Source organism: Phycomyces blakesleeanus (genome assembly GCF_001638985.1).
Source record: "Phycomyces blakesleeanus NRRL 1555(-) unplaced genomic scaffold PHYBLscaffold_31, whole genome shotgun sequence".
Taxonomy (NCBI): Eukaryota; Fungi; Mucoromycota; class Mucoromycetes; order Mucorales; family Phycomycetaceae; genus Phycomyces; species Phycomyces blakesleeanus.
This window is the reverse complement of record NW_017265188.1, coordinates 195,860-221,296: the sequence shown is the minus strand read 5'-3', so window position 1 is coordinate 221,296 and position 25,437 is coordinate 195,860. Positions and strand designations below refer to the sequence as shown.

At 35.2% G+C, this 25,437-nt stretch overlaps 8 protein-coding genes and 1 non-coding gene across 9 annotated transcripts; 3 read left to right on the top strand and 6 right to left on the bottom strand.

Moving 5' to 3' along the window:
• Window positions 1-2,685: 2,685 nt before the first annotated feature.
• Window positions 2,686-3,864, top strand: PHYBLDRAFT_67267 (hypothetical protein; the record flags this gene model as incomplete). The annotated part of the gene is made up of 4 exons (XM_018441766.1): window positions 2,686-2,914; window positions 3,059-3,351; window positions 3,405-3,551; window positions 3,703-3,864. 4 exons carry the CDS (start codon window positions 2,686-2,688, stop codon window positions 3,862-3,864), a joined length of 831 nt encoding a protein of 276 aa, XP_018285173.1.
• Window positions 3,865-4,689: 825 nt separating this feature from the next.
• On the bottom strand, window positions 4,690-5,103 carry PHYBLDRAFT_151737 (hypothetical protein; the record flags this gene model as incomplete). Its single annotated transcript, XM_018432736.1, has 2 exons — window positions 4,690-4,892; window positions 4,959-5,103. The coding sequence occupies 2 exons, from the start codon at window positions 5,101-5,103 to the stop codon at window positions 4,690-4,692; spliced, it is 348 nt and encodes a 115-aa protein (XP_018285172.1).
• Window positions 5,104-5,214: 111 nt separating this feature from the next.
• Window positions 5,215-7,700, bottom strand: PHYBLDRAFT_174515 (hypothetical protein; the record flags this gene model as incomplete). The annotated part of the gene is made up of 7 exons (XM_018437272.1): window positions 5,215-5,460; window positions 6,452-6,509; window positions 6,553-6,650; window positions 6,795-7,114; window positions 7,169-7,405; window positions 7,466-7,507; window positions 7,562-7,700. The coding sequence occupies 7 exons, from the start codon at window positions 7,698-7,700 to the stop codon at window positions 5,215-5,217; spliced, it is 1,140 nt and encodes a 379-aa protein (XP_018285171.1).
• A 999-nt stretch (window positions 7,701-8,699) lies between these two features.
• Window positions 8,700-9,677, bottom strand: PHYBLDRAFT_67264 (hypothetical protein; the record flags this gene model as incomplete). The annotated part of the gene is made up of 3 exons (XM_018441765.1): window positions 8,700-8,757; window positions 8,895-9,194; window positions 9,661-9,677. 3 exons carry the CDS (start codon window positions 9,675-9,677, stop codon window positions 8,700-8,702), a joined length of 375 nt encoding a protein of 124 aa, XP_018285170.1.
• PHYBLDRAFT_t255 lies at window positions 8,807-8,888 on the bottom strand. Its single transcript has one exon. It is a non-coding gene; the product is annotated as a tRNA-Ser (tRNA).
• Window positions 9,678-12,739: 3,062 nt separating the features above from the next.
• Window positions 12,740-14,051, top strand: PHYBLDRAFT_151733 (hypothetical protein; the record flags this gene model as incomplete). The annotated part of the gene is made up of 5 exons (XM_018432735.1): window positions 12,740-12,896; window positions 12,925-13,166; window positions 13,223-13,528; window positions 13,617-13,808; window positions 13,881-14,051. 5 exons carry the CDS (start codon window positions 12,740-12,742, stop codon window positions 14,049-14,051), a joined length of 1,068 nt encoding a protein of 355 aa, XP_018285169.1.
• A 1,444-nt stretch (window positions 14,052-15,495) lies between these two features.
• Window positions 15,496-16,035, bottom strand: PHYBLDRAFT_102135 (hypothetical protein; the record flags this gene model as incomplete). The annotated part of the gene is made up of 1 exon (XM_018427672.1): window positions 15,496-16,035. A coding segment is annotated over one exon (540 nt), but the record flags the coding sequence as incomplete, so codon positions are not given.
• Window positions 16,036-17,645: 1,610 nt separating this feature from the next.
• Window positions 17,646-19,420, bottom strand: PHYBLDRAFT_151731 (hypothetical protein; the record flags this gene model as incomplete). Its single annotated transcript, XM_018432734.1, has 7 exons — window positions 17,646-17,873; window positions 17,932-18,156; window positions 18,212-18,262; window positions 18,368-18,822; window positions 18,899-18,919; window positions 19,010-19,150; window positions 19,201-19,420. The coding sequence occupies 7 exons, from the start codon at window positions 19,418-19,420 to the stop codon at window positions 17,646-17,648; spliced, it is 1,341 nt and encodes a 446-aa protein (XP_018285167.1).
• Window positions 19,421-19,930: 510 nt separating this feature from the next.
• Window positions 19,931-24,808, top strand: PHYBLDRAFT_174509 (hypothetical protein; the record flags this gene model as incomplete). The annotated part of the gene is made up of 3 exons (XM_018437271.1): window positions 19,931-20,959; window positions 21,125-22,108; window positions 24,656-24,808. 3 exons carry the CDS (start codon window positions 19,931-19,933, stop codon window positions 24,806-24,808), a joined length of 2,166 nt encoding a protein of 721 aa, XP_018285166.1.
• Between the last annotated feature and the right edge of the window lie 629 nt (window positions 24,809-25,437).

The window sequence follows — 25,437 nt, the reverse complement described above, 5'->3', positions numbered from 1 at the left end:
GAAAAAGAATTGTTGTGAAAGAAAGATAAAGGTAAAAAAAAATTTCTATTGTCTATTATTAGTTTTATATAAATGAGTTTAACCTATTGGTCCAGCCAATATTATTATTGGGCTACTGTAGTTCTAATAACAGCTATTACACAATGTTTTAGCTTCTGTTTCTGAGTTTATATTTGTATCATCTATGTCATTGCCTACTTGTAGTCATTAAGTCTATACAAATCTCAACGCTATTAAGTATAAAGGCATATTATTTAAAAGGAATTATCAATATTCATATCTTTATTCTTAAGTGTTTATTTCCAACCTAAAAAGTGTCTTCAAATTCAATTCTTAATAGTTACCAATGCAATCAATACAAAGAGTGTCACACCAATTTAAAAAAAGTCAAGAGTTGTAAATCTCAATACTTTAAGAACCGTCATAGAAGACATAATGATATCCAGATTTCACAGACCACGCCTGTTCCTGAACAAGTCAGTGTTGTTTTGAACACTGTCTCAAACAACACTATTAAGTAAGACTACAAATCACATACATACTATTAGAGAGTGTAATTAATTATATTGTTATCTTCATAAACAAGCAGAGAACGTGCTGATGCAATCGAAGCTCAGATCATAAATACATTCAACAGCAAAGATAATGATGATCCAATTATGAATATCTTCAGTAATAATGATAATGATGAGTCTATGATAAGATATATATATACATGTCTTATTATATCATGCTAATTATTATCTATCTTGTTAAAGTATTATGCGGAATATATCACTGCAAAAATCCACTGAAATACTATGGTATACAACTGCCTGTAATATAGTGTAATTTTGGGTTTTAACTTCTATCTTTGGTGTAATTTGATATGATACTAAAGGTAGCTCGAGAACAAGTGCCGTGTTGCACCCAAGATGTGGAGTAAATCTTGGAAAAATGACCGAGTATGGTTCATTAGTATTTCTGTGTGTGCACTGGCATAGTATGAAGTATTAAGAAGGTTTAGTTTAAGTTTACGCTTTATTGTGATACACAGGTCATGCCAGTTTAAAGAACAATATGCAGATACTTGATTCATGTAATAAAGCTATCTTTACTGAAAACTTTTCAGTAAAGGTAGGATTGTTGACTATTTTAACTAATCTTTGACACTCTTTATTATGAGGTCATTCATAGTATGCTCCCCCAATTACTTGATATTCAGTTATTATTGATTTAAAATATAGTTTATTTTTTGTATTTATTAAAAAAAGAATTGTTCTGGACTTATGATCTAGTAGTATTATTATATATCCTGGATCCTTTCTACTGGCCTGCTTGATATTATTTTGGATTGGGTGATTCTTTACCCAAAAAATAAAATGCCTGAAAAATAAAAAACAATGTGCTGTTTGATATTATAGAACAATGTTTAGAAAGTATGAACAAGAAGTGTGTTCAATCAAAAGGATTATGCTTTCTATATTCTATAGATACCAGCATTTATACAAACTTATACTTACACAACAGCTGTTTGTTGAGAATAGACAGAATTTTTTTTTTGAGGATGGTAAAGATGACATTTGATATGATTTCTTTGACTATGAGAATAATTGACAAAAACTAGTTTGGATGAATTGGATGCTAGAGAAATTCATTTACCTTTATAAATCAAAAGAATCTATTTGTAAGCCAAGAAGTACTTTTCAAGAGCTAATATAGCATCTAGTAAAAGAAAATATTATATTATTATAGTGTATCAATAATGTTAACATATAGATATTCTTTAAAAAAAGACTTACCATTGTAATTTCAGTAGCATGGGATAAAGACTCTTGATCTACAATGTGTTTGTGAGAGGGACGTTCACCTATAATAAAAAGTATATTTGGTTAGATAAATATTAAAACATAATATAATAAAAAAAGAGATGTAAAATATTATTGTGTTGATAGCCGTGTTTAACTATAGAGAGTATTTTTGGCGATATAGTCTTTATGAAAGAAAGAGAGAAAGTTAGAATAATGTTATGGGCTGATGGCAAGAAGTATATTTACTAACCTTTACTAATCCGGATGACCATTGTGAAGAAGATGCATCAGAAGACAATAAAACGCTAGTGTCTACAACAACAGAAACAATTATTATTTTTAGTTATATATATATATATATTATTTTAAATAAGTCATCTTACCAGAAAAACGCGTGAAAATAATGAAAGTTGGAAAGAAAGAGAATGGAAGAGAAAAAGAGAGAAGAGAGAAAACAGTAAAATAGGGAAAAAGTAAAAAATAAAAAATAAAAATAAAAAAAAGCCAAAAGACCAAAGAATGGAAGGATGGAAGGACAAAAAGACAAAAAGATGAAAAGGCAATAAGCATATATTAGATGGAGTTCAAAATAAATTAATATGAAGACCAATTCTTATTTATTATTCAAAGAAGTTATTTTGGATATATTTATAAAATAATATTCATCACATATAAATATTCTCAGACCTTTAATATCATTGAAAGTTTGTTCTTTATTTATTGTTACACACTTAATCACAAATCTTTACTTACTCACTCACCTACCCAAACATCCACACAAACGATTTCAATCTATCTCTGTAGGTTTATTATAAAAGACATAAAATATATATAAATTTGTATAATAGACCAATATTAATAATTGCAAAATGGGCAATATAACATTTATTAGAAAATGTCTGGAAACCGCCATATTCTCTCTGAGATTACTGTGGGAGAGAAAAGAATCATTGCCAGCCTTGCTGGTATGCAAGCTGACATAAAAGCAGTAAAGTGTCAATTGTCTGACATGGGCAAAAACATTGATGCTATTGCGGTAACCAGCTCTGATAATGCTGTACCAGCCAGCACGGTTGCCAACCCTATTCCTGCTCCTATTGTTGCCACCATTCTTGCTCCTGCTAGTACCAAGATTACTGCACCTCCCCAAGCAGATTTTGCTGCATGACCAAGTAAGGCCAATACCAAAAATGTCTATGTATGTATTCAATTATATAAAAATATATCAATTCAGTATTTAATTACAATCAAACAGAAATTCATCAAAGGGTACATGTGGGATCCCAACTTTTGGTCAGACAAGCCTGCCTTGAAGCAGGCAAACAAAAATAGGCCCAGGTGGACCACTACAGTTTGCTTTTGCCTTTTGCCTAACCAAGAATTGGCTAAGAATGTTTTTGACTATCTGGTGCCCAAGTTTGTTGGTGTTGGAATGAGAGAGGCAGACCTGAACAAATATGTCTACATGACTTACTGCTTGCGTAAGCGTGAGCAGAACAAGGATAGAGAGGCCAAGAAGAAGTCAAATACTGTTTCCAGAAGACATGGGCATGAGAAGGAGGTAGGTTATATTTTTAATTGACTTCATTTTATATTTTTCTAGATATAAATTAGCGAAAATTCTTAATTGATATTTCTATTAGCACTTCAGACATCACAAGGCAGCATACAATAAGAACAAGATTGCCATTGACAAGAAAATGGCGCAAGATCGCTCTGCTCTGCTCATCAGGGAAGCAATGTCTGAAGATGAATCAGACAGTAATGCAACAGGCTCAACTTCTTCCCAACCGATTCGGATCTCACATCCAGAATAGAGAAGCGATGAGGTAAATTTTTCAGATAATTTAAATATATTTTTGTTTTTGTAATGTATAATAATATATGGATATGAATATTGTTCTTGGTATAGTACAATTGTTTGATTGAGCTCGTTGATGAGGCTATTATAGCTGATTTGGGCAGCAATGCCCATCAGTTACTGGAACGAATTTGGTTAAGAACCACAGATTTGGCAGTCTCAGACGCAATTGTGTCACAGTTACCTCAGTGGGCTCTTAGAAATGGGCCCTAAATAAAATATGCAAATTCTTTTTTTTTAAACAAAAAAAAACTTTTCGTCTATGTCTGCTTCCTATACTCTAATTATCAGAAAAAATATATAAAAAGAGGTACTACTCATCTTTGGAATTTTCTTTTTGTTTTTCTTTATAGAAAGAGGGCATAGGGCATATTTATTAATAGAAATTTTAGACATAGTATTTTTTGAGTAAAGGAATGATGAGTGTTTTTTTGATATTATTTCTTGTTTTTTCACTAGCAGTCGCAACTTCCATGTCAATGCGATGTACTAGCAGAATGCTATGGTAATTGTCTGGCATGAAGTTTGGCAAGTAGAAATCAATGCTTTCAGTTTCACACCTTTTATCAGCTGTAATTGATAACCATCGAATATATGCAAAGATGTGTTTTTTTTATGGACTTGGGACGCAGAAGAGTTCAGATGTGGTGGAGGTGTGAATGAATAAATGAACAAGTACTGAATTTGTCCCATGAATGCAGTTTTAGTTATGTTGTCACTGCCAAGAAACATTGCTTGTACAAAAGACCCACGATTTCTACAACTGTTTTTGCCTTTGTATATTTGGCCTAGGAGATTACTTGACTTTAATTTTGTGATTTGATTATCAATAGAATAAGGGTATAAGGAGGCATTGCGGTAACTAAGAATACTAGGATTGACATATACAAGCTAATAAAAATGGAGCAATTGAGGATAATCAATATCACTCATTGTTGATGCGTTTAAGGAACGTAATGGGAAGGATGATGGAGGAAGTGGTTTGCTGCCTTTCATTGAAGGTGATGGATATAAGAATATGTTAACAAGTTGTTGCAATTAGAAGTCTTGATGTGAAAGGGAGGCATAGGAGGCATAGGAGGTATAGGAATCATAGTTGGCAGTAGTTGTGGCAGAGGAAGTAAGTTTTTGAAGGAGTGGGATGAAGGGGACTAGGCTAGGGTATGTTAAGACCTTTCGCACATAATCACCCTTATATGTATCATTAATGAATGTTTTCATATATGTAGCCTCAAATCCGTCTTTTCAGTTGGTGTCAATTTTCTTAAGCAGCCCATTGTATTTCTCAAAACCAAAGAGCCAATAACCATACACTAGTCCAAAATTGTTGATGGTCTCACGAAGATGAAGGTGCAGGTGCATGTTGCAGGTGAGAAAACCAGGTTTATATATCACTAGGCATTGCTGACAGAAACTCTGCAGATAGTCATGAGCTTTGTTAATTTCAGACATGATAATTGATGGCTTTATAAGAAGATGGCATGTATTTACAAAATCTATCCAGTTCTTCAACTTGTGTCACGGCAGAATATTCTTCAAGAGAACTGGAGAGTATACTAATACTCAGGATTTCCATTCGTCTGCTTTCATGTACAAGAAACCCTTTCCAATTTTGGATCTCAAAATTGTGTAATTGGCTGGCAGCGCCATTGATTCTGACATCTTTTGCATTGTGGCCAAATCCGCTGGTGATATGTCATTTTCTTTGATCCATTTTTCAATCATTCTTTTTGCCGTTCCCAGGAAAAGATTATGCATGGGATCAATGATCGTTCCACATACTAGATCAAAGTATCCAAGACGATACAACTGCGACCATCAAACACCATTTTTGACCTCCAACTGCTATCTTTCTGAGGGGGTACTTGCACTTTCCCACTCCTCAGCATACAAACGGTTCATATCATTATTCTTTGGCTGTCATTGGTCTGTGTTGAATTCAGAAAAGTCAACAGCAGAACTGCCTTCCAGGCGAGGGAATTGTTTGTTACATTTGTAACATGCACACATGCTATTGTGTGCAGTGAATCCACTGATCTTTCTTGCTGCAGGAATGTCACATGCTACCATTAATAATGCTGCACAAATCTGGGTGCCTGCTGGGTGTTTGTAAGTAGGTACATGTATTCCAACATACAGCTGCAATAACTTATCCACCAATGGTCTTATATAGTTATTGATTTTGTCAGTTTTTGGCTTCTTTGGCCCAGGCATAAGTCCAACTAGAATCATGTTCTCTGCAAAAAATTGTTTTTCTTGAGGAAGATTGTTGACAACCAGATACATGGCACCACACAAATAACTGGTCCCATCGAAGGGCTGGAACCAATCGATGTTCAACGTGATCATTAATGAATAAGGGTCTTCAACAAAGGATTCGCCATCCTTATCTTCCAACTCTTTCCATGTATTGTCATCATATACATTGCACAATGTATTTACAATATTTAACTGCTCATTCCACTGTCTGATTTTTTGCTCAAAATCTGGGCAGAGAAAGAGCAATCTTTGTGCATTTTTTACTGACTGGTAACAGTATTCACGTTTGGCAACCTGGAGACCAGAGGAAGATGTTTTTGTCAATTGACTGTTGCATGCAGAATGCATGCCAAGTGTTGTGATCCAGACACTCAGATATTGGATTTATCACATATAAGAACATATTCATATTGGGATAGTGTAGTAGCTATCATCTTGTCAATATAAAATATATATAAACGATTAAGTAATCAGCCCAATAATTATTACAGTTAGTACTGTAGATAATATCTTAAAGATTGTTAAGATAATTATATCATACTGCCGGGTAAACTGTGTCAGATCGATATGGAGCTAATTTAGTAGGAAGTCCTAAAGCTCTAGTATAAAAGAGAAAAGAATAGCTAAGAGCTAAAGAAGTACGATTTATGACTTGATGTCATAATTGTAACACCAACACTAGTTAAGCAGTAAATACACTCTAATAACCAAATATAGTAAAGGAAGAAAGCCTTAAGAAACTAAGACGTAATGAAAAGAGCAGATTGTGTTTTCTTATAAAAAGGGACACTTTTTATTTATGAATAAAGACAACTTATAAACAGTCTCAAAGTATTTCTATACGTCTCTATTATCAAATATTTTATTTTTCTATTGTTTCGTACCTGAAATACCACACCAAGCTTTATGAAGTCACAATGGGAAGGAGCCAATGCACTTTCCTCATACACCTTGTGGCAGTCCTGACACATAAGGAATCTCTGAACGCCTTTGTTCATGGTAGAGAAACCTGTCATGCGTTGGAGACCAGGAAGGCTCAAGGGCAATTGGAAATCTTGCTTGTAAATCGTTAAGAGCTTGTTAATGAACTCGATCAAGACAACAGCACCCTTGTTGACCACATAGCGGGAAGCAAACATTATCACAAAAGTAGCAATAAACCTGTGCACTAGGTTCTCAGACATATTGGGGGTGGCAAAAGGGTCTATTATAAAAAAAATTAACACCACCATTTTTTTCTTAGTTGTTTAATACTGACCTTCATTATTAAATTCTTCGACCTCAATTTCAACATTATCTTCAACCTTTTCAACCTCTTCAACCTCTTTGCTTTTTTCTTTGTTGTTGTCTGTGTTATTGTCATAATCAGCATTGTCAATAACCTCATTGTCAATAGTCATGTCATCATTGTCAGACATAATATTGGCTTCCCAAAAAGGTGAGTTGGTCTGACCGACCAATATTTTTGAGGGGCCTGTTTCCTGGAACAGAAAAGCTACATATAGAATAAAACTCTTAGTTTATATTCTCTGGTGTTAAAATATATTCTGCTTACTTTCAATATCAACTTCCATCGAGCTGCTTTGAACAGATGTATCTATTAAAAATTATTATTATACAAAATACCTCCAAAAAAAAGTACCCATTTTACTTCTTTCGAAGGCTTCATATCTTGCTCTTTTGTTATGGCATTGAGCAGTTTGTCTTTGAACTAGACTGTAACCTTCTTGGTTATTTTTGTATTCATTACAAAAGCACTTCTTATTATGAGTATTCGAAGTAGAGGACATTGTGTTTTTTTAATTGTTTAAAATGTTAAAGTAAAATAGAAACAAGTGTTATATATGTTTTTATTTATTACAACTTTATAATAATAATAATAAAGCAACTATGACGATTGAAATAGCTAAGCCAATAGAATCTAGTACAATGACACTATCAGTTTGAACACAAAAATAATACTGAGATAAAAAATCACCCTAAATTTACTATGATATTCAGGTACCTCCACACATAGATATTCAGGATCATTTTTCCAATGTTGTCTCCTCTGAGATCTAATTCTAAGTAGTCAACTTGCTTTTTATCAGTTATTTCAAAAGACAGAGATTTTCTTGTTTTATTCTGCATTTTTAGCTATTTTTTAAATTATTATAAGCCAAAAATGAATTCATAATTACAAAAAACACCCCTTTTTTCCTATAGTGACTGGGAATTGTCAAGTTTTTAAGAATAAGTTCTTAGATATGAAATCAAGATGCTTTTTATTAAATATATTTCTTAATTATTTATATAAAATGATAATTTATTTCTAGATAAAAAAAATAGCTACAATAATATATTTTAGATGCTTGTGATCTAATTATATTTTCTACAAGTATATCCATCATCTTAAGCATCTAAAACATATATGAAAGACCAATTGGTAAAGTCAGAATCTTTTATTCTAAAAGGTTAACTCTTACTAGTTGCTTATAACTATCAATTTCATTCACTAATGTCAACTCTGATATTTTTACAGTGAATTAGAAAATAGTGTCATGCCCAAATTCTTGTCAGCCAATCAGGATGACGATTACATAGAATTCTTTTTTGAGAACGACAACCAAAGTGATTTCCTTTTGCTCACAAAAGAATTAGAAAGCACATAGCTTAACAAAAGTAGAATATAAATCAAAACAGATATTTATAATGGCTAGGTAGGTTTAGAAAAGATATAAAAGAGGACGTTATTTTATTCAATAAAAGTTATCTATCTTTCTATTCTCTTTTTATTCTTTTATCTTCGTTTACGATTCCCAGTGGGTTTGACCAATTTTGGCTGTGTTATAGCATTGGTAGAACAACCTAGATCGAAAACGACAATACAAAAAAGAATCTGAATGATTCAAAAAATCGTCGACTGCAGGATTTGAACCTACGCGGGCAAAGCCCATGTGATTTCTAGTCACACTCCTTAACCACTCGGACAAATCGACTAATACATTATCACGTATCTTGTAAATACATCTGACTTTGGCCAATTTCTGGTGAGGGATAACGGACAGTGGATTCCTTCGGTGGTTTGGTCCGGCGGTGAGCCGTGACGGGTGGTACCGGACTCGTGGGCATTGACGTCAACGGTGAGTCGACCGAGTGACGTGTCTCGAGGGACAAGAGTGGACCCCCAGGTTTCTTGGGAAATATTGCTCCCGATACCCCTATACCCAAACCCCCCCAATATAATCCCGTTGTGGTGATCCAGACACTTGGTTGTTGGATTTATTACATCTAAGAACATATTCCTATTATTATAGTAAAACAGCTATCATTACAAGAACAAATGAATAATTTATTTATTTTACTTATGGTAAATCAATAAGACCAATAATTAATTACAGTAAGTACTGTAATTATGACAGCTCAGTAAGCACTGAGTTAATATGAGGACACTGCAATTAGATTAAATTATAAACATAGCAGTACCAGCTCTCTAATATCTAAATGAACTCAGACTTAAGAAATTAAGATGTGACTGACAAAGCAGATCGTGTTTTGATATAAAAAGGACAACTTTGTATTCTTTAATAAAGACAACCTATATACAGTCTCAAAGTATTCTTATATACGTCTCAATCTTTTTACTGTTGATTTTATTCTATAAAACTTCACACCCGTTCCTTAAAATTAAAATACCCATCTACATCGTCACCTCAGAAACACCTGTCACCCACTAAAAACATTATACCTCTTTCCCCTAATTTTACATACTTCTTTATTGCCGACATTTATTTTACACTATTTTTTATTACATTTTATTAGATTCTATTATTATACTATTATTATATTTTTTTACTTTACTTTACTACATTATTATTATATTATTACTTTCTATTCTACCTTACTATATTTTTACTTTATTTTTATTCAATTATTATATTTTTACTATACTTTTATTTTACTCTCTCTATAATTTTCTATTCTACTTCTACTATCAACACTAGTTATATGTAGTAAAAATTTTTACTTGACTTTCTTTTCTTTTCCTCAAAAAATTATTTTAACCAAACATTTTTGTTTATAAAAGGAACAATCTTTTCAATCAATAAAATCATCATTCTATTTTTGATCTTATTTATTTTTGTCCGTTATTATCATTATTCTTTATTCATATACAGTGTCCTTGTTCTTTGGAGTGTTGTCTGTTAATTTTGATATATTTCATTTCTCTGTGTTGTGGGGAGAAAATAAAGCAAAATATAATATAAACAAAAGAATTCGTGAGAACTTATGTAGGTTGTTTATTTCAAAAGAAAAGTAAAGAATGATCAAATTGCCTTTTTCTACACAGAACTATCTACTGATATTTATATGTTTTTCTAATTTGTAATTCAGTGTGTGCTTAAGTAATCTTTATCATAATGAGTCATCTTCCAGGAGTATTGTTCTTCTGGAAAGATCCGGAAAGATCAATTGATATGATACTTCTCCAGTCAGATCAGTCCAAGAGTTTTGGTAAAGAAGAGCATTTATGCTATTGGTAATATTTTAGTATTCCGACCCAGATACTTGGGTAATGTTTCATAATATTAGATAGTTGTAGTTGTAGTCTCTCAATTAAGTATTTGTATAATAAAAGAAATATGTAGATGAAATATAATGATGCCATATATATAATGTATATGTATTTGTATATCCCATATCATGGTGATAATAATAAGTAATCAATTATGTGTATGATGATCTGTGTATTAAATAATATCATAAAGGGAGATCCGTTTGACTGGAATAGCTGCGGATATTATTTTATCTCTCAGTCTTACTCTCAGATTCAGCAGTAATCAATACTCATTCACAACACTCTGTTTTCCCTTTTCTATCTTTCTCAGACTTTGTTGTTGTCACAATTTCTATTTTAATCTTCTCCCTATTTTTTCTATCTGTCTGTCACCAATTCTTACCTGTCAAATTACCCATTCTTTTCCATTCTTATTGTATTCTTCTTCTTGTATTTTGTAATTCACATTACATTTATTTGCCAAGTGATACTGTTACAATCCACAACAAACAACACATCACGCGTCAATATTGACATGGGGTGCTGTAAAAATAGTCAATATTTAATGAATTTTGGTTGTCCGGCACACTGGGGAATTAGATTTCTACACATATGCGATAGTATGGGAAATTCTGAGTGACAGAATAATTAAATTCTGGAATTTGGCATTTATAGATTCCGTTCGCAATATGTTATGTTACCTGTGAGTTGTCCATATAACTTCTGAACTTATAATGATCCATATAGAGATGTAAGGTTCTTTTAAACTATTTAATCACAGAGAGAATAATCAAATTATGGCATTTTTTTTTTGGATGTTACATTAAATTAAACTTGATTTGAAACAGAGATTCTAATAAAAAATCTATTTTTGATAGAAAACTGTCTACTGAAATAGTAGAATTCTATTGGATTACTTTACAGAGAAAACTGTCTACTGAAATAATAATATTCTATTGGATCATTTAACAGAAGAAACAGGATTTATGTATACTGTCTTCCGAATCTAAACACTTTTATTAGACAATTATGCACGGCTAAACTATAGGATTCACACATGCCATGCTACTGCAATACTTCTTGCACTTCATTTCAAATATTTTTATAGAGATTGTTTTGGAAAAATTGTTTTTATTTAAAAAAAAAAAGCTTCTTGCTTATAATATGTACGGCTTGACAATATATAGTCTAATCTAATATATAAGCTACTACATAATTAATATAATAACAAACCCTTTCATATATTATAATATATAAATACTTCCAATACGATAGAATCCTAAAAAGAAACGCGTGTTTACAGTATTTCACTAGTAAGAGAAGGCTAAAAAATTATTCAATTATATTAGATTATATAAATATTTATTTTTCTTTAATTTAAATAATATGGTTACTTACCAGTACTTTCGTCAGAACCAGGCATATTGCACATTGACTGTTGTTCTGAAAGGTTTAATAAAACGCATTAGTAAAGATCATGGAATAAAGTTTGGCTTTATTACTTACCAAAGAAAACCGGTTTTCAAAGACAAGCCATTCAATCAGGTACATAGAAATGTTGGCAGTACTAACAGAGATAGAAAATAAACAAAATTAGATATAAGAATAAAACAAATAAATACATTATTCAGACTTACCGGATAAATTTCTGCTGTTAGTATGTCTTTATGATGAGCTGAGGAGAGAAAAAGAAAATAATTAATAAAGAAGCACATACACAATAACCGCGTTTTACCTTTTTGTTCTTGTCCATTAATCAACATGGCAAAGACTTGTAATACTATCAGCAACCACAATAATAATAAAAGAAAAAACATTAAGAATAAATATAACAGTAGAATAATAAAAACAAATTGCTTACCAGGGTGTGAACTCAAATACATCAATAAGAATAAAAGTAAATAAAGCGGAAAAGAAACAGGAAAAAAAGAAATAAGAAAAAAATAAAGAAAAAGAAGAAAAAAAAGTGGGCTTTCAAACAGAAGGCAGTTTAGATGAGAATTGACTCTAGTAAAATACAATAGTAATAAAATGAATAGTCCGAAATTATATTGTAACACTAAGTTCTATGTTGAATATTAAAGAAGTTGTTCAAGGTTATAAAGGATTTTATAGAAAATAATATATAATCCCTTCCTTTTCTCAGCTATTTCATAAATCTACTTTATATTAACTTATTTTGTATGTATATCTTTGATTAAACAAAAATAAATATATTTCAACCCATACATTTATTTTATTTTAATAATTTATTAATGTATAAAACTTTAATAAAAATACAATAAAGAAAAAATGCCTTCCAATAGCAGCAGAAAAACAGACCGTAAAGGAAAAGGAAAAGCATCTGCAAGTATATCTACCTCTGCAAACCGTGTTTTGGCTGGCCGTGTTGGACCTCGAGAAATTGACCCCCAGTTTCTCATCCGCAACTATCCAAGATCAGCGATACGTGAAAATTGTTGAAATGTTTAACAAAGTAAACAACAATATCAACGGTGTCAAGGATGACATTGCTGCTGTCAATAGCAACATGGCAGCCTTTAAAAACAGGATGGGCGTTGTTGTTGACACGTCTGGAAAGACACATACGGCATTTGCAGACTTTGCAACTGCCTATGCCAACAATCAGACTCGTATGGCTAGTCTAGGACCATCTCTGATGCCATCCTATGTCCCCCAGACCTCCCTCAGTGATGCCGAGGTTTCTGTCATTATCTCGGTAATTAATACTAATATATGTTAGTATCAACAACTTATTAAACAACCTGTATTTAGGAAATCTTTGCGGAAAAGTTGTGGGACTGGAAGTTCGAGTCTGACGACCCTGCTCTTGTTGCTGAGAACGAGAGTAAGAAGAAGTGGAACTTGAACGAGAAGATTAACCACCGCGATAACGTAGCTGTTATCAACTACTTGAAGAGCTACATTAGCGCCCAGACTCGTCTAGCTGGTACTCACCCATGGGTGATAAGTGATAAAATAAAGAACAGGTACAAGCACAGTCATCGTACTTTTCACGAGTCTCCTGAGCAGAAGGCCAAGAAAAACAGCAAGGGGAGAGCAAACAATCGTACTCTTCAGGTTTGTATATACTATATAAAAAATTAATTGGTATATTACTATTTTCTCAAGCTACAATCTATATAACCAGATGTCTATCTGACGCAAGTCGACATACATGGACAACTGGGTAGCCATTGATGCTGCAATGGGATATAAGACTGGAAACCCTGTTGAGAAGGCCTATCTCAAACTCTTTCAGAAGGATGCCATGTCTGATGGTGAGTCGGATATTGAGATTGTGGACAATCTTCCACGACGGTGTTTGCATGTGGCTCGCCCCACTTGGAGAAGTGAAGAGGTAAATAATATTTAGAATAAATAAATAAGTTTTATAACAAGAAAAATAAAGAACTAATAAAAATAAATACAGTTCAACAGATTGTTGACAATGGTTGACGACATTGATCGTACCCATCACGTGTTAAATGCGGGCATGGGAACAAAGCCAAGAATGAACAGATATCCAGCAACATTGTTGCCTTGCTCTGTTCCTGCCACTCTGTCCCAGTCATTGCCTCGTTGGGCAATCAACGATGAATAAACATTTTCTTTTTTACTATGTTCTGTTGTAGGGCCAAATAGTAATAATTGAAATTGAATTGATTAAAGGAAATAATAATAGAGGATAAATATATAAGTAAGTGTGTGTATGAGAATTAATAGTAAATTTTTTTTGGTAAAGGAATCGCGAGTTTTTTGTTGACATTTTTTGTAGTTTTGTAATCTACTATTGCAACTGTTAGGAGAATCCGATGTACTGGCAGGATGCTTTGAAAATCTTGCTTGTAGAATTCATCCTGTAACAACTCAACTCCTTCTAATTCTCTTGTTTTGTCCGAAGTGGATTTGAACCATTTGACAAATGCAAATACATGCTGACTACTATGGGGATTTCTGTATGTTAGAGAAGAAACAGTTGGCCTAAAATTGTGAACAAAAAGGTACTGAATCTCTCCAACATACGCATGTTCCGACCCAGTTCGTTCAGTAAAATATGCTTGTATGTATGATCCGCGGCCATTCGTGCCAATGCACCCTTTGTAGCTTTGCCCAAGAAGATCAACGGACTTCACCATTTCGATCCAGTCATTGACGAAAGGTGAGTCATCAATTACATCTTTGCAACCTGAGATCTGTGGATTCTTGTACGCAGCTTGATAGTATCCTACAAGACAATCATATTCATGTTTTGGCATAAATGATAATGGTCTTGTTTTCAATGGCAAGGCGGATGGTGGCAGGGGCTCGTTTCCACGAATTATCATTGAAAGATTCTGTGAAGCTTCAAGATATTCGGAAATTGAGAAAGAGTGAGAGAGGTAGGTGTTGGTGTTGGTGTTGGTGTTAGTGTTAGTGTTGGTGTTGTTGTTGTTGGTGGTGAACTTATCGAAAATTTCAAAACATGCAAGTGCATGCATAGGTTTCAGAAGTCGATGCACAAAATCTCCCTTCCACGACTCTTCAATAAACTGTCTCATAAATGTCGATTCGAACCCATTTCTTCGATTGGTCTTGATATTTTTCAGAACACTATTGTACCTTTCAAAGCTGAAAAGCCAATAGCCATAGATGGGCCCAAAGTCAATCATTGTTTGGCGTAAGTGCAGATGCAGGTGCATGTTGGGAGAGAGAAGGTCCAGGTCGTACAATGTCTCACACCCTTTACAGAATTCTTCTAAGCATTTGTGTTCTTTCTCAATGTCTTCTTCAGAAACACTAGGCTTGGTGAAGTATCTGCATGCGTTAACAAACTCTATCCAGTTCTTGAACTCTGGCAACGGCAACACATCCCTTAGAACCACAGGAGAGTACACAAGGCACCAAGACTTCCACTCATCAGCCTTCATATAGGGAAATCCCTTGGCAATCTTTGTCCCAAGTGACGTGTAATCAGGCGGCAACACTACCTTCTCAACAGCCTTTTGCATGGCAACGAGTTTTTTATCATCGATTAATCCATCCGCAACCCATCTCTCCAGCATTCTTTTGGCAGTGCCTAAGAAAAGATTGTGCATGGGATTGATGATCGTGCAGCGGACAATGTCAAAGTACTGAAGACGATGCAGTTCGGACCAGCGAACACCATGTGCAACTTTAAGACGCTGTCTCTCAGTCGGTTTGGTTGCATTTCTCCAGATCTCTGCATCCTTACGATTGTCATTCTTAGTGCGAAGGAGCCACTTTGAGAAATCAAATCCAGAATAATCAACGGAACTCGTTCCAGCCAACCTCGAAAATTGACGCTTACACTTGTGGCATGCATTTGTACTTGTATGGGATGTGAACCCACATACTTTCCTTGCAGCAGGTATATCACAGGCAACCATGAGAAGGGCTGCTTGGATAGAAGTACCATTTGGACATTGGTGAGTCTTAATCTTAATACCTTTGTACAGCTCCATCAACTCATCCACAAGCGGTTTCAGATAGTTATTTATGTCAGAAGTGCTTGCTTCTTTAGGCCCTGGCATTAACCCAACAAGAATCACGTTCTCCTTCTTGAACCGCTCACTGCGTGGAAGATTATTGATTGCAAGATATATGGCACCACAGGAGTAGGTAACATCATCGAATGGCTGAAACCAGTCAATGTTCAGCGTGAGCATGAGTGATCGCTCGGTGTCAACAAAAGGTATACCATCTACGTCTACTATCTCATTCCACATCGCACCATCGTACACGTCAAATAAAGTGCTATCCATTTTCGGGCCGCGGTTCCATGAGTTGATGTTGTTTTCAAAATCCGGGCGTTGAAAAAACGTCTTTAGGGCTTTCTTGACGGAGTGGAATACATATGTCTTTTTGGGTGCTTTTGACCCGGGACCAGACTTAAACAAGCTGTTGCCACACAAGGAGGTTTTACCAAAATTGGGTGATGTACAACACAAAGGGGCGGCTTCATTATCATATATGGCATGGCATTCGCTACATGCAACATACTTCTTGACACCACTTGTCAACGCTTCAAATCCGGCCAAACGTTTGAGGCCAGCAACACTCACTGGAAGGCGGAATGGGTCAAACAAAAACTGCAGTATCTTGTTGATTATGGCAATCAGGATTACAGCTCCTTCATCCACGACGTATAGCGAGACAAAAAGAGCAACCGAAATAACAATGAATCGGTGAATCAAATTCAATTCCGAGATTGATTCCAATGAAGGATCTTTAATTTGATTTTTTTTAAAGAACGTTGATTAACTCTCTATTTTCTAGGATATAATATTATCTAAAGCTGTGTACCTACCTTCATCATTGTCCATCTCAACATCGGATTCATCTTCATATTCTTCTTCGTAAGTGTCACTTGTATACTGGACATTATCTTCAGGGCCAAACACGCAATCCGTTTCAGAGAAAGGTTGGTTTCTTGTCCGTATATCCAAAATGTCATTTGTGTCATTTAGGTCTACAAAAGCGGAATGTTAGACCCAAATAAATCAATGTAATAAAACAAGTTTTCTTACTTCTAAGCTCAGAATTCATTTCAACATCTTCCTGTTCAAATTCAAAACTATCTTCCTCTTGATTTACAGGCTCAGAAACAACACTACTAATTGTATCGCATGTGTCTTCATGGGCTACACATTTATTATTATTAGTGTTAATATTATTATTATTATTATATAAAATAATAAAAAAGGAAATGATATAAAATAAAATAAAATAAAGTAAAGTAAAGCAAATGTATTAACCATACGCGTTTGAACATGTGTAATATCATGATTATCTTTTTCTTGATGACGTTTAAATGTTTTAACAGATACACGATCGAATCCTAGTGTCTTGCTTTTACAGATAGAGCAGCGACACTCTTTTCTAACAGTTGGTTTGCGAATAGGAGCCATTTTAAAATGAAAAGAAAGGTTTACAATAGTATTTAATAGTAAAGAAAGAGACTTCAAAGAAAACACACTTTTATTTTATTTGAGTTTGATGTTGCATTCTAATGCTACACAGCTGCCAGTAGCCAATAGAGTAGCTTAAAATACTATTCAAATACTTTACTCACAAAAGTGAGCTGAACTACAATTTTACCTATTCTGTCTATCAGAACTTAGGTATACTTTACATATGCGAAATTGATCTGTTTTTGCAGTATACGGTCTTGAACTTGTGATACAGTTGCCAATTGTCACAAGACTAGTTCTTGGTATGAAAAATGGGTATTTTGTGGTGGAGAGGGTATCATCCGGACGGGTATAAAAATTTTTGTCTCCTTGGTAAGGGACACAGTGATCAAGTCGTAAATGTGCTTTCCAATTCCTCTTGCAACTAAATGAAGTTCATCCAGTGCAAAGAAGGAAGATGCAAAGAAGGTTGACAGTTCACTAAAGATGCTTGGCTGGTATACATTTTTTATCTATTATAAGCAATTATTTAGTACAAGAAAAAATCGAATTAAACTGTTATATACTTACAGGATTGCCAGTTTTGAAGTCTTCCAAAGGTCGCAAAGGAGCAGAACTATCTTCAAAGTATATTCCGTGCCATCTGTTTTCTGAGGCTTTTCCCTTTGTTTTGCAGATTTGGCAACCAAACAAACTGGCATGTGAGCCAATGTTTGTCATGTCAGCCACAGCTGGGATGTCACCAGAAGCAAGCAACAAGTGGATCTTGGCACGGCAAACCTCAACTCCATTGCCCTTGATTACCAAGTGATGCACCTCAAGATTTTTTTATTTCACTGATGATTGGCACCAGGAAAGAGTCCAAGTGGGTAGGCTTCTTGGGACCAGGCAAGATTGCCAGCTGCAAGAGGTATTCATTTGTTTATCTAAGCTTTTTATTAGTAATTTTTTTGAAATTTATATATTAATTGATTTATTACCTTATTGATAGGTCAAGGTTAAATACAACAGCATGAACAATGGTGTATGAACTCTTGCCCTTTTTTTGGTTAACAAAACCATTGGTATATAGCCCAATGGCAATATTGTTGGGATTTGAGAACAAGCCTTGCTGCACCAACTGCTTGTAATTTTTACCATCAAAAATATTGGTGAGCTGACCAGCTACAGATTCCCAGTTAGCTCTGTAATGAAGGAGTTCTCTTGTGGCTGAATCAGCCAGCATTTGAGAAAACATATCACCAACTGACATAAGCTTCATACTGGCAGCTGGTGTTTGACTTTGCTCAGTATCAGTCTTGTATTGCAGTTCGTCACAGTCAACACAAGATTCCTGATCGTCATTAATGCCATACAATTGGCAACCATTAAGACAGACATCATACTCATGGCCCTTGACACTTGACTTGGACTTGAGCAAAGCATCGACAGTTTTGCCGTGGCTGATCTTAGCCCCAGGTTCTAAAAAAAGAGCAACATCACTACATGTTAGAAATTTGAAATTAAAGTGTAAGGTAACATAAATGTTCTATTTTACCCAACATAACTTCATTGTGATCTTAAATGATTGTATTAACAAATTGGATGATGTCTCTGTAAGCTACCCTGGAAATTCTGTGCTGAAGCACCAATTGAAAGAGATGAATACTCATCAACTTGGCCTTTGTAAAGGTATTGCTATCAATTCTGCTGCTATCATAAATATGAGCTTCACCCTCGCTGTCCTCGAAACTACAACTGCACTTGTAAGAAATGACCTCGTCGATCTCTATTGCATTCACAGCATAATCTATAATGCATTATTAAATAAGTATTCCAATCACTTATTAATAATTTTACACTGATTATTATTATCTGAATCGTTAACTAATTCATTATTGTCAATAATGTCATTTCTAATATCATTTTGCATTTCAACATCCTCTGCAATATATTGTGAAATGATATTTGCTGATGCCAAGTTGCTTTCATGACCTCTCTTATGGTTCTGAAGCTGATGGTAAGTGTGGTGATCCAGACACTCAGATGTTGGATTTATCACATATAAGAACATATTCATATTGGGATAGCATAGTAGCTATCATCTTGTCAGTATAAAATATATATAAACGATTAAGTAATCAGTCCAATAATTATTACAGTTAGTACTGTAGATAATATCTTAAAGATTGTTAAGATAATTATATCATAATGCCGGGTAAACTGTGTCAGATCGATATGGAGCTAATTTAGTAGGAAGTCCTAAAGCTCTAGTATAAAAGAGAAAAGAATAGCTAAGAGCTAAAGAAGTACGATTTATGACTTGATGTCATAATTGTAACACCGACACTAGTTAAGCAGTAAATACACTCTAATAACCAAATATAGTAAAGGAAGAAAGCCTTAAGAAACTAAGACGTAATGACAAGAGCAGATTGTGTTTTCTTATAAAAAGGGACACTTTTTATTTATGAATAAAGACAACTTATAGACAGTCTCAAAGTATTTCTATACGTCTCTATTATCAAATATTTTATTTTTCTATTGTTTTGTACCTGAAATACCACATTTTTTACTTTGAATTCTCGAAATGTCTCAACAATCCGCTGTCAAATCTACTATCGTTTCTGGTGAAGAAACCGCCCGTGTCAACTCTGGTGTCATTCCTCCTCCTTCTGCTGCTGGTTCTGCTGACCACGATGGTGATACCGTGATGACTCCCTTGGGTTCTGAGGACGGTGCCTTTGATTCTGAAGAAGGTTCTTCTGGTTCTGATGCTGGCCGTTCTGGTTATGTGGGTGCCAATTCTCCTCGCATCTATTTGGGTAACTCTGGAGTCAGAGTTAACAACAACCTTGTGGCCACCATGGAGATGTTGCTGGCTTCTGCTGAGGAGGACCTCAACGCTAAGAAGGGCAACTACTACGCCGCTCTAGGCCACTACTTGGGTGTTTCCAAGAGAGATCCCACCTCTACTGCTGCCAAGTCTGCTTCCAAGGGTGCCAAGGAAGCACAAGAACTGTTTGCTGAGGCTGAGCAAATCCTCAAGAACCTCAAGGCTTCCACTGCTCCTGCGTCTAAGCCTCATGACAAGAGAAGCACTCTGGTTCCCAGTAACCTACCTTTTCTCCAGCTTCGTTCTGAGGGTCCTCTGGTGAAGGCCAACCGCTATGTGTTCGATTCGGTGTATGACTTCTGCCAGGAGTTTACCACAGTCCTGGAAGCACACTCTCTGTCCTTGGATTCCTGCTGGGAACGTCTGTTGCCTACTTGTTTGAACAAGGAAGAACGTTCTTGGTTTGAGGACAAGCTCAAAGGCAAGGCCTACAACTGGAAGAAGGCCGAAAGTATTCTTCTGAATTACTATGACATGCCGTTCCATAAGTTCCTGAACATGGGTCGTGTCTGGTGCATGAAACAAGGCAAAGGAGAATCTGCTCGTTCTTTTGGTGCCAAGTTCCAAAAGTTCCGCTGCCAGACCTCGTTGGACGATGGTGTTCAATTGGTTCTCTGCTTCTGGTGGAATCTGCGTCCGGAAGTCCGGGAAGCTTGTCTCATTCCTTTGTCAGCCAACTATGGCACCAAGATGCCCTCAAAGATTGAGGACATCATCTCGTTGGTGAGTGTGTCAACAAGTGACTCCACTGCTTTGTTATATAATCCTGCCAATGGTACTGCCGCGTCTTCCTGGAGTTCGTTTGCTGCTCACAATGGTGTGTCCTCTCTCTCTGCTGGTTCCCACAAGGGAAAGAAAAGGTCTTTCTCTCGCGAGCGTGGTTCTTAGTCTCCCAAGAAGTCATGGGACTTCAAGAAGGCGATGAAGGATAGCATTTGTTTCTCGTGCAAGGCTCCCTGGGTTAAGGGACACTCCTGTCCAGAACGGGAGAAGTACTTGACAAAGGTGTCAAGGATGGCAGTCCGCTCCTCTGCTGGTAGACCAGCAAGAGCTTCCACTGTGGTTGAGGGGAGTCCCTCGTTGCCTTGGTCAGAGTACCAAAACAACACTAGTGCTCTGGCCAAGATGGCATTAGATTGTAAGTACAATCTTAAAGACATGGTTATTAAAAGAGATTTTAAGAACATGAGCGCTAATATTACCTTTCCTATTTTGGCAAATAATTCTATTAGAACCATCTCCTTGTTGGACTGTGGGGCCACGTTCAGTTTGGTGGACAAGAATTTTTGCTTGAAGAATGGAATAGCCATTAGTTATATCAATCACATTAATAAGGATTTGTTGAACAAAAACAATGTTCATAAGTATTTTATTTATTTGGCTGATAGCAATACCCAGATTAAAAGAATTGGTACTTGTGTGATCAGTGTAACTTGCAATAGTAAGACTATTCAACGCGAGTTTGAAGTGATGAATTTAACTAATAGTCATGAGTATGATTTCAGTATTGGTACTGATTATATGTCTTCTCTTGGTATTGGTATTTATGGTTTACCTTTATCATATGATGATGCTGATTCAAGTAAGGAACGTAGAGAAGCCAATAGACGCTTCAATAATAAGAGTGATCTTCTTGAATCCATTGAGAGAGAAAATGAACGAAAGGAAAATAATCCAGCTGTAGGTCCCAAACAGTTTGAGGATGCTATGGATTATATTCGACCATTCATTAAAGACAATCAAGATATTCCTAAGGGTTCATTTTGTACTATACCTGAAAGTGTTGTATGTTTGGACACTCCAGAAAATGCCACGGCGTTCAGAAGCCTTTATCCCATTCCTTACAAGATGCAAGGTGTAGTGGATGAACAGGTGAGAGAATGGCTGAACAATGATATAATTGAAAGAGCATCTGCAAACACACAATGGAATACGCCTTTGACTGTTGTCAAGAAGATGAACGGTAAAGGAGAAATTACTGGATATCGCGTTTGTCATGATCCCAGATTAATTAATTGCCTGTTGAAGTCAATTGATCGTATGCCTTTGCCATTGATTGGTGAATTGTTTGAAGATTTAAAGGGTGCGAATATTTATTCTACTCTGGATTTGAAATCTGCGTTTAATTCTTTGAGGTTGAACCCAAAGGACACACACAAACTTAGTTTCACATAGCGTGGTGTACAGTACAAACCTATTGGTACAGTGTTTGGTATAAAACATGTCAGTTCACAATTTCAAAGAACTATGAGTATAGCTTTGGAAGGACTATCTTTTGTACGGTTTTTTGTGGATGACATTGTTTGCGCAAGCAAAACGTTCGAGGAACACAAGAAACACTTGAAGCAAGTGATTGAGAGATTAACAAGGGTCAATTTGAAGTTGAATCCAAAAAAATGTCATTTCTTTCAGAAAGAAATTTATTTGCTTGGTTTTCATATTTCACTTGAAGGAATTATAATGGACCGCAGAAAACTTGTTAATGTTGTTGAATTTCCTCAACCAAAGACGGGTAAAGATATCCAAAGTTATTATGGGTTGATCAACTATTTTAGAACGTTGATTCCGAATGTATCTTCCATTATGTTGCCACTAGATTCATTGAGAAATGAAAAGTCGATTACCTATTTATGGACAGATAAGCATCAAACTGCATTTAATAACTTGAAAAAAGCACTTTTGAGTGATCTGGTGTTGTCGTACCCAGATATGAACTCTCCTTTTAGTATCAGCTGTGATGCATCTCTTACTGGTATTGGTGCAGTGTTGTATCAAGTCAAGGATGGCAAGAAAAAATATATTTCTTTCGTGGCTAAGAGCTTATCCCAAAGTGAAAGAAAGTATTCTGTGACCAAAAGAGAATTACTAGCGTTAGTATTTGCACTCAAGCGTTTTCACAAGTATGTATATGGTTCTCACTTTGCCTTGTACACGGATCACAAGGCATTGACATATCTTTACACCCAACGTGTTGCGAATCTGATGATGATTGCATGGATGGACACAATTTTACAGTATGACTTTAAGATCGTTCATTTGCCTAGTGTTTCGAATGTGCTTCCTGATGCGTTGTCACGTTTGTCTGAAGAGACTTAAATATTATCAAATGAACTGGGTGGGGATAGTGTGGTTAGATCCATCATGAGAAATAGTGCTGCCACTATGGAACCGCTACCAGACATCTTGAGTGGTGAGTACTTTACTCCTCCCACAGAAAATGAAAGGAATAAGTTATTAGTTGAAGAACATTTGAAAGGTCATTTTGGTGTAAAAGCTATACTACACGCCTTAAAGAGAAAAGATATCTATTGGACCAGCTTGAAGAGTCAAGCAAATGATCTTATACAATTGTGTATACAGTGTCAACATCATAATATCACAAGAAAAGGTTATAATCCTTTAAGACCTGTGACTGCAACACTTCCTGGTGACAGTTGGGGAATAGATCTGGCTGGGCCATTTACAACGTCAACTAGAGGAAATGAGTACTTGTTAGTGATGATAGACATAGCAAGCAAATTTTATGTATTGCGTGCCATATCTGATAAAAGGGCAGCTACAATTGCGTTACAAGTACTGGACGTCATTAGTACATGGAATCCGATGAGAAAGTTGCAGAGTGATTATGGACGGGAGTTTGTGAACTTGCTGATGACATGTATAAAAGAGAATGTTGGTTTTGAACATGCATTGATTTCGCAGTACCATCCTAGAGCTAATGGTGCAAGTGAAAGAGCTGTCCAGTCAGCAGTGAGCACCATTAAAAAACAAATAGTTGGTATTGTTGCTGATTGGGATCAGAAGGTGCCATCTGCGCAGTTGTTTTTGAATAGCAAGTATAGTGCTAGGACTAAGAGTACACCATTCTCATTAATGTTTGGAAGGAATCCAAATGACTTTGTCGATTTTAGTAAAGAAAAGGATAGTGCAACTGCTGAACAGATTCAGAAAGAGTTGCAAGAAAAAATTAAAAGAATGACTGAGATAGTCTACCCTGCCGTGTTTGAACACGTAAAGCATGTCACAGAAAAGCAAAAGGAACGCTTTGATGGAAGTCACAAAATGATAGATCTGGTTCCAGGAACCACGGTAATGATTTTGGTGACAGAAAAACAGAATAAATTAGATCCAAAGTATAAGGGATTCTACACTGTTGTTAGAAAGACTGCTGCCAATACTTATGTATTGAAAAATGAAAAGGGATTTTTAGAACCAAGGAATTATCCTCCTTCTTTATTGAAAAAAGTTTCTGACAAGATATTAGAGCAAAAGGATGACTTTTTTGAAGTCGAAGCAATTATTGGGCACATGAAAGATGACAAGAACAATTATTTGTATAGATGCAAATGGTTGGATTATGATGAGTCTCACGATACCTGGGAGCCAGAGGATCATTTTACCAATCCTAAGTTCATAAAGGAATACTGGCAAAGAATTGGTGAAGCACCAGAAGGTATCAAAGACATCAATAAGGCCAATAAGAAATTATTAAAGGATATGAAAGTTGCATATTCCGCACCTAAAGAAAATTCAGGTACTAAAAGAAAGAATTATGCAAAGACAGCTTATTAAAAGAAGAAACGCAGTAAGGTCTAAATAAAGAGTTATTTGAGTACCACAGTACTCGTTTAAAAAAAAAAAAAAAAAAAAAAAAAAAAAACAAGCTGATCAGAAGAATTGCATAGAGTACTTGAACGGTATTTAGTTAATACCTGGGTGGGGATAATGTGGTGCTCCAGACACTCAGATGTTGGATTTATCACATATAAGAACATATTCATATTGGGATAGCATAGTAGCTATCATCTTGTAAGTATAAAATTTATATAAACGATTAAGTAATCAGCCCAATAATTATTACAGTTAGTACTGTAGATAATATCTTAAAGATTGTTAAGATAATTATACCATACTGCCGGGTAAACTGTGTCAGATCGATATGGAGCTAATCTAGTAGGAAGTCCTAAAGCTCTAGTATAAAAGAGAAAAGAATAGCTAAGAGCTAAAGAAGTACGATTTATGACTTGATGTCATAATTGTAACACCGACACTAGTTAAGCAGTAAATACACTCTAATAACCAAATATAGTAAAGGAAGAAAGCCTTAAGAAACTAAGATGTAATGACAGGAGCAGATTGTGTTTTCTTATAAAAAGGGACACTTTTTATTTATGAATAAAAAAAACTGATATACAGTCTCA